At 35.7% G+C, this 9316-nt stretch overlaps 1 protein-coding gene across 1 annotated transcript in view; it reads right to left on the bottom strand.

The window, feature by feature from the left end:
• Nucleotides 1-585, bottom strand: part of LOC116646264 (olfactory receptor 52A5-like) — a 43435-nt gene extending 42850 nt beyond the window's left edge. Inside the window, 2 exon segments of the mRNA XM_032426851.1 lie at nucleotides 5-546; nucleotides 549-585. Of these exon segments, the coding sequence (XP_032282742.1) occupies nucleotides 5-546; nucleotides 549-585 (579 nt within the window).
• Between the last annotated feature and the right edge of the window lie 8731 nt (nucleotides 586-9316).

The following is a 9316-nucleotide window of genomic DNA, read 5'->3' as shown; positions in this document are numbered from 1 at the left end:
GGACATCTTCAGTGGCCAGCTTCACGATGGCCATGTGCTCACAATAAGTATGGGAGATGACTGTAGTTCGGTAGAGTTTAAGACGACATTTGATGAGCACAATGGATGGTGCTATAAGAATAGCAGCCCTGAGTGTCACCCCAACTGCAATGTGAGTCAAGGATTGTTGGGAGAAGATGGTGGCGTGTCTCAAGGGGATACAGATGACCACATGGCGATCTAGGGCCATTGCCAGTAGGATGCCTGATTCAATTGCCTGGAATGAGTGAATAAACCACATTTGTAGAAGGCAGGCTGCAAAGGAAATCTCTGGCAAATGAAACCAGAAGATGCTTAACATTTTGGGAAGAATGCAAGTGCTAAGTGCAATGTCTGTGGCCCCCAGCATGGCCCAAAATATGTACATGGGCTTATGGAGGCTGTGCTCATATTTGATTATACCTAAAATTAGGGAATTCCCAATCACAGCAAGGAAATACATGACACAGAATGAAATCCCAATCCAATGCTGCACTAACTCCAGCCCAGGAATCCCAGTGAGTGTTAGGATGCAGGCATGAAGACAGAACCATTGGGTATGAGCATGATGATTTGGGCTGTAGAATCAAGTAATAGTGTTGCTGTTTCATCTTCTATTCCCTGTCAAGACATGGGAATATTATTTTTACATGAATAAAAAATAAGAAGAAATTATTTTAGCAAAGTATACTTTAGTTAGGTAAAGTATATTCTATCTTCTCCTTCCTTTATTTATCAAAATTAAAATAAGACTACATGCTTTATTTTAGCAAAGCATACTTTAGTTAGATAAATGATGGTAATCTTCTCATTCCTTTTTTTATTATTGAATTACAGGTGACATTGAACATTTTCTAAGCTTAAGGTGCACAACATGTTGATCTGATACATTCACATATTGCAATGTGAGTGCCATTATAGTTTAGCTAACATATCACATCACATTATTCTATTTTCTTTTTTGTGGTGGAAATGATTAAGATCTAGTCTCTTAACAAGTTTGATGCTTTTGATGTAATATTATTGTTTATAGTTACTATCCTGTACATTAGATCTCTAGGACTTATTTATATACTAATAAAATATCTCCTGTGTTTCCTCACCCCTCAGTCCCTGGTATCCACAATCGTATCTGTTTTTATGAGTTTGGTTATTTGTTATTATTGAAATGTAATTGATACATAATACTTTAGTTTCAGATACACAACATAGTAATTCAACAAGTCTATACATACACTATGCTTTGCTCACCACTCATGTAGCTACTACATGTCACCATACAACCTATTACAAACCATTGACTATAATCCCCATGCTGTACTTTTTATCCATGTAATTTACTCATCTCATCATTGCAAGCCTGTGTCTCCCACTCCCCTTCACCAAATCGGCCACCCTCAAGACCCTGCCTCTCTGGCAACCATCAGTTAATTTTCTGTATTTATGGATCTGTTTCTGCTTTTTATTTGCTTATTCATTTGCTTTGTTTTTTAGATTCCATATACGTGGAATCATATGGAGTTCAGCTGTTTTAAGATTCCACTTACATATAGGTGATATCATACATTATTTGCCTTTCTCTCTTTGACTAATCTCACAGCATAATGTACTCAAAGTTTATTACAATTGTCACAAATAAGAGGGTTTCCTTCTTTCTCATGTCTAACTAAATTAATAATCAGACAAATGTAAGTCAAAACCACAATGAGATATCACCTCACTCCAGTTAGAAGACCTGTCAACAATGAGTCAAAAGATAATAAGTATTGGGGAGATTTATGAAAAAGGAACCATCACACTTAATTGGTGGGAATGCAGCAACTATGGAAAGCAATATGAGGGTTCAATGAAAATTTTGAAAAAATGATCTACATATAATCTGGCAATTCCACTTCTGGGTATATATCCAAAGGACAGGAAAACAGAATATTGAAAAGATATATACAATCCCATGTTTACTGCAGCATTATTTACAGTAGCCAAGATATGGAAACAACCTTAGTGCCCATCAGCATATGAATGGATAAAGAAGATGTGGCATATATGTGCAATGGAATATTATTCATCTTATTTTTTCCTTTAATGACTCCTTTCAGATTTTCTCTTTTCACAAAGTCATTGTAAGAACAACCATCAGGTTCTGTGTTTCTGCATGCCTTAATCATTTTCAATGACAAAAATTAAATGGATCATATGGTTTCTTTCTAGTCCATGACTAGTGGACCAAACAGATGCTTTTTATCTTATGTTTACTCCTCATCACCTATGCTTATTGTGTGACTTGAATACTGGCATTGAGAAAAAATTATTTAATACAGAACATACACATTTTAAGAACTGGACTCCACCTGGGCTAACATAAAGCATCCACAGGGATGGTAGAAATTCTGCTGCTCATAATCAGAAGACAAATTTGACCAGAATATTTTTCAGTTTTGCAACTCACCAGCTTGACTTCTCAGGATAGTGTCTTCATAGTCTGATCCTTCTCCAATAGCCTCAGAATGTTTCCAACCTAATTTGTCAAACTTTCTATGTTTTTCCAAAGCCCATCCATATATCATGCAAGCTTTCCAATTTATTCTCTCTGAAGATAAATCAATCCTGACTGTTTTCTTTGGCAGTCCCTGTCAGATCTTGTTCTTACTATGCCCTGCTATTCTCATACATCTTGTATTTAATCCCAAGCACCAGTCTGTGTCCTCTGCTCTTCTCTCTCCCCAACAACAACCACCATTACCCCCCTAAGCCTGAAAAAGCATTGATTCTTAAATATTTTATATAACATAGATTATCTATGAACTTAGATTCTCTCTAACCATATAAGATTACCTAGAATTCACCTCAGGTCAACTGCAGGTACATTCCTTTTCTTCAAATGTATTCAACTCTAAGAGAGGCTTTCCTTTTTTTTTTTTTTTTAATTATGTTATGTCAGTCACCATACAGTGCATCATTAGTTTTTATTAAATACGTACTATATCATTCATCGTCATAAAATCTTCAGACATTTTAGGGTATTTTATCTTGTTAACTTATGATATTGATGTTATGACCCTATATTATATTAATGGAAAACTAAGACTTTTTGTTGTAATAGGTGAATCTGCTTGGATCCAAATTGCATGGCACACTGATTGAGAAAGAACAAAAAATAGTGTGTGTCATATGAGATTTTATAATTATGCTTCAGTAAGGATATGGAATATATATCAGTGTGTAACTTTATCAGGGGAGTTGTACAAAAACATACAGCAAATTTTAATCAGTTTGTGCCTGTTTAAATTCTGATGGGAAAAAACTCCCACATACCCTCCATATTTTTACCAAATAATTATAATACATACATTACACACATTTACAGTATGTTACATGTCTGATATAAAATCACATTTTCAATGCCATATCATCCACATACTGGCTAACACTCTCTGCAATTTGGCTCAAAAGTGTATGCTACTGTCTTTATCAGCAACATTCATTTGGGAGACTTAACATGACCATGTGGGTCAGAGTTGTCCTAGAGAATCCTTACAGGATAGTGTGCAAAATGAAGCTCGATAGCAGTATGTATCATGAGTAATCAGAAAAAGAGAAAGAAAATGAAGAAGGTAGAAAATAAACAAAGGAGCAGGTAAATAAAATAGAAAAGCATGCCTTCAACCTAACAGATGAAAAATCATGTGAAAAAGGTAGTTACTTTTCTTCCTGATGGTTTTATAACTCCAACTTCATGAGGCCTAATTGATACTCTTCTAAAACAGGTTTTCTCCTTCTCAGCACAACTGGCATTTTTAGTCAGATAAATTTTGTGTCCTGGGGTAATTTTCTATATTGTAGGAGGCTTAGCAGCATCCCTGACTCCCACCCACTAGATGCCAGTTGTTCTTTCTTGTCATGAAAATAAAAAATGTCCCAGGCATTGCCAAATGTCACCTGTGTGTATGGGGAGGGACACAACATACCTGGTTACTAACCATTGTTCTAGAGTCTTACATTGGAGAAGAATAGTCTTTAATTAAATGAGAATCAATGTTTTGTAGCTTTATTCAAAATAGGCAGAATAAATCTGGCTAGCAAGGGAACTCATTCTTCAATAGGTCTTAGCCAGATAAAAGAGATGGAAGGACATTCCCAGAGGAAATATTTTGGACAAAATCAAAGAAGCATAAAACATACAGTGGGATTGCAAATCAATAAGTAATTTTCACATGTCAATTGTTTCATAAACAGATGATGGTTGTTGAGGCTAAGAAAAAGGGAAGAATAACAAGTGTAAGGTTCCAATTTTATAATAATAATTTCAAAAACTTAGGTGGAATAACAAGGTTTTTTTTTTTCCTTTAAAAATCCACTCTGCCCTTCAACAGATGAATGGATAAAGAAGATGTGGTTCATATATACAATGGAATATTACTCAGCCATCAGAAAGGATTAGTACCAACCATTTGCATTGACATGAATGGAACTGGAGAGGATTAGGCTAAGTGAAATAAGTCAAGCAGAGAAAGACAGTTATCATATGGTTTCACTCATATGTGGAACATAAGGAATAGTGCGGAGGACCACAGGGGAAGGGAAGGAAAACTGAATGGGAAGAAATCAGAGAGGGAGACAAACCATGAAAGACTCTGGACTCTGGGAAACAAACTGAGGATTACAGAAGGGATAGGGATGAAGGGATGGGGTAATCAGGTGATGGATATTAAGGAAGGCACATTTGGTGATGAGCACTGGGTGTTATATGGAACTAATGAATCATTGAACACTACATCAAAAACTAATGATGTATTATATGTTGACTAATTGAACATAATAAAAAATAATAAAATAAAATAAAATAAAATAAAAAATAAAAATCCACTCTTCTAGTAGATTGGTAAGTAGCTTAAAAGATGAGAGCTGGCATAGAGAGATGAAGTTAGAAGGATACTTGTCATAGTCCAGATGGGATAGGATGAAGTGAACTGCCCACATTAGAGGAGTAACATGGAAACAATATTTGTGCTGCATGATGACTTCGTGGATGGAAATCATGGGAGGTGAGACTAAGATGTCCCTGGGCTGAGGGTAACAGTACTGGATGAGAAAGACAAGCTGGAAGCAATCGTGTGTGTACAAATATGTACATGTTTAGAAGAGGGAGGAGACATCTTCAACCCTTGAAATTCAGGGGCCAGGAAAACAATCAGGGGTCTCATTTTCAGAATGAGCCCTGAATCATTAGTGTTACTTACAACTCCAATTCTGACTCAGGCTGATTCCCAGAACCTAAAAGAATGAAAGGATTAAGGTCTAAATCCACTCTCCCTACAATCTCTGGAAACTGGTCCCTCTACATGGTCTCTAACATTCACCCTTTGATCTCTGCCTCAAGCCCCCAGGGATAGATTCTCTTTGTTTCTGAGATAGCTTGTCTAGTGCAGGACAGCTCCAAATGTCAGGTAGGTTTTCTTCCTAGTGAGCCTCCCTCTTCATTTCTCATAAAAGTCCTCAATCCACCTTCCAAAGATGCACATCACCTGTGGCACATGGTGGTTAATTGAGTGTATCTGAAGTCAGTCAGGACAGTTTAAATCCTTAGGATACTCCTTAGCTTCGCATGCTCTTCAGGCAGTTCTAAAACTTGTCATTGTTTCAATTCTTTATTACTGAGGAAAAGTTAACAGGTAGAAACACACTATATGGTGACTGTGAGGATGAAATGATGCAATACATTTAAAATACTTAGAAAGGAACATAAAATGTATTATTCTGCCTGAATGCCAGCAATTCATTCATAGAAATTACTCTGTCCTTCCCATGACTAACTTCAGATACTTGATGAGCATGTCACTAGATGAGATTTACCCTGAATGACTTGAGGGCATCATTTCTATTGAATCTTTTCCAGTCTAAACATGTATAATTTCCTGACCTTTACCCAAGAAGCTTTCTGTGCATTGATCAACCCTGATCCTTCTCTATGATCCTCCTATGTGTCAGACTCGCTTTAAAATTTGTCACCCATTGGGTGATTAACTGACTCAAAAATATTCTGAACAGCCTGAGAAAAAATCTTCTTCACATTTGAACAGTCAGCTACTGTAAGATTCCATTGCTTTTTTTAATCATCCTGGCATCTTCTTGGATCACATGGGTTATATGTTCTCTTTGAAACCAATGTTCCATTTCCCCACATTCAGTGCAGAATCTCAAGCCCAAAGACTTACCAAGGATCATCTGTGGTATCATACATAGAAGTCCTAAAGTGGGAATCTTGGCAGTTCAGATAGTGGGGATGGCTGTTTTGTACTAAAGGAAACAGCTGGGTGATTGGTTTTCACCAATGGCTGGTGAGCCTTTAGGTTGGTGAAAAAGGAGGAACAATATGACTCAACTTAGAAGATTGATTGTCTGAATGCAATTCTGCATCTTTAAAATTCTCAAACTGGTCTCTCTTTGGGACTGGGAACCAAAATGACCCTCCTTTTAAAGATTCCTAAAGAAGACAGTGCCCCAAGACAACACAAAACAAGATAATGACATTTATTTATAAAAACAATGAGCCAATAAAAACAAATTGAAACATCCTGAGATATTTAGACATCACTTTAGAAAAGCTGACAGAATTTAAACAAATATTTCTGTAATCTAATTACAGTCAGAGAAATACTGATTTCTTATTTAGGCTTCATAAAAGGGGTTGACCTAGGAAAGTTCACCTCAGAGCTTCAATAATCTTTTACTTTCTGAGTTTCTCCCACATGAACTTTGGTGACACAAATCTTTCCTTTATCAAATGAGCTCATCAAATTGTCCCAGTAATGTTCAAAATTCTAATTAAATGATGATACTCATTTTCAAAAATTTTAGTGTCATTCACAATATCTATATCAACTTCCCAGCTGGGAACTATAATTCATGGCCAGTATCTACTTAGTTGAAAGATGTTTATGCCTTACAAAAGGGATATAATTTTTATTGTCAAATAGAAGGAGGGAAAAGATTCAATTTCTCTGCATAGTACCAGAGCAAGCATCACAACACTGCATTACATGCATCTGCCTGAAAGACTTGATAGCCTTACTTGGAGTCAGACTGTTTTTGTCCTGTGTCATTGGGTCTGGCCCTATTTAGTAGACCTGTTCTTTTTGCACTGAAAGAATCTCTGCCTCCAAACTTGTCATTAAGCTGCCACAAAATTATATTCATCCTAGAAAAATAAATGGTATAGATTGAGGGCATTGTGTGCTGGGTCAGCTCACACTGGCTTAAGAGAGCTGGTTGTGTACATCTCTTCCCAGTTCTGGAATCAGTGATGTCATGTGGTTGTTTGAAATCATCCATAGCTTAATTAGTTACACTAGAAAAAAGAACAAACAATGTATATCTGGGTGCCAACCACCCAACAGAGTAGCAACACATGGGCTCAAAATAAAATAAGATGTTTTCAGAGAAAATCAAATGAATAATTTTCAGATGGATTATGAAGTATGTTGAGGTGTGGTCAGCAGGTTCATGAACACTGTATACTACTCTTCATATAGAGTGTAGTTAACAATGTAGACTTATTGAGTGACTGCCAAGGTACTTTTGGAATAATGCAAAAAAAACCTTAAACCTCATAGAATCACAATGTTGTTGAATCTTAGGGACAAAAACTTGTTAGATACTACTTTGTAAAGCCCATTGGGGCTCTAGGGGAATGAGATGTTTTAGAAACAATGCAACTCCTTATTTCTGGCAGATATAGTTCCTTAAAACTCCCAATATATGAAATAGAAATAATTACCTTTGTAAGCATTTTAATATAACTCTGTTTCTCCAAGAAATGCAGTAGAAATAAAGAAATAAAATGTTCAGAAGAAGCTCTTATTTCTGCATGTCATCCAGAGAAACCCAGAAACAAAACACTTAAGCTTTTAAAATAACAGTTAATAAAATAACAGTTAAAAATCCAAATTGAATAGCTTTTATTATGCTGGTTGATAAAATTAATCAAGTGAGAAGAGGTAAGTGTACATGAAAAATGGAAAATAGAAAATAAAAGGGGCCTGGTCATGATATTATTTGTGGAATGTCTGACTTAAGATGAAAGTCCTTACCACACAGAGAGGGGAGGGATCATGCAAAAGCTTGTGTGGCCAGAGTTTTGTGCTGCCAGGTGCCAAGACTAGACTTGGGTACATTCATGCAATGGAATTTCATTCAGAAATAAAAAAGAAGTGAATTTCTGATTGATGCTACAACGCGGATGAACCTTGAAAACTTCATACTATATGAAAGAAGCTAGACATAAAATAATACCATGTAACTTATGATGTACTTACTTGAAATGTCCAGAATAGTCAAATTCATAAAGACAGAAAGTAGAAAAGTGGTTGCCAGAGACTGAGGATAGGATGAGTGGGAAGTGACTGCCAATCTGAATGGGGTATCTTTATCGGGGTGATGAGAACATTCCGGAACTAGTAGTGATAGTTACACAATTTTTGAATGTACTAAAAACCAGTGCCTTGTGTGCTTTGAAGGGTGAGTTTGATGGTATTAAGTTATATCTCAATTAAAAAAGAAAAACTTATTTTTTAGTTCAATGATTTTCTCTTTTTCTTGATCAAGTCTCATATTGAATTCCTATAGACAATTTTTTCAATTCAATTATTGTATTCTTCAGCTCCAAAATTTGTTTGATTTTTTAAGCTGTTTTTTATCACTGTTTATATTGTCACTTTGTTCACTGGACATCTTTATGATGGTTATTTTTGTTTTGTTTTGTTTTTGTTTTTTACTTATTTTTAAGTTTTTAAATTCCAGTTAATTAACATACAGTGCAACATTAGTTTCAGGTGTACAATATAGTGATTCAACATTTCCATACATGTGCTGCTTTTTTTCAATTCCCTGTCAGTTAATTCATATAATTCTGTTTCTTTAAGATTTTTCTGACAATTTATTTTGTTCTGATTGAGCCAAGTTTTCATGTTTTTCCATGAGCCTTGCGACTTTGTGCTAGGATCTACACCCCAATGTTCATAGCAGCTACACATTTGAAAGAACAGCCACCTCTTCCAGTTTTCTACTGTGAACAACCTTCATCATTTAACCTGGCTAGAGATTCTAATATTATAATCTATGATCATTATTACTATTATGATTTTTCTACACTGGGCTTGACAGAGTTTTTTTCAGACTAGTTTGTGGGTCTTTTTGATATGTCCCAATCACATTTTGAACAGTTTCTTACTTTCTGGCACAGTATTATTATTCTAACTTATATTATGCTTTCCCAGTTCAGGATCCCCAAAACAAGGGTTTT

This window comes from Phoca vitulina, unplaced genomic scaffold (assembly GCF_004348235.1).
Source record: "Phoca vitulina isolate PV1807 unplaced genomic scaffold, GSC_HSeal_1.0 scaffold36, whole genome shotgun sequence".
Lineage (NCBI taxonomy): Eukaryota > Metazoa > Chordata > Mammalia > Carnivora > Phocidae > Phoca > Phoca vitulina.
The sequence above is the reverse complement of the archived record's forward strand: the minus strand, read 5'-3'. Positions and strand labels throughout refer to the sequence as shown.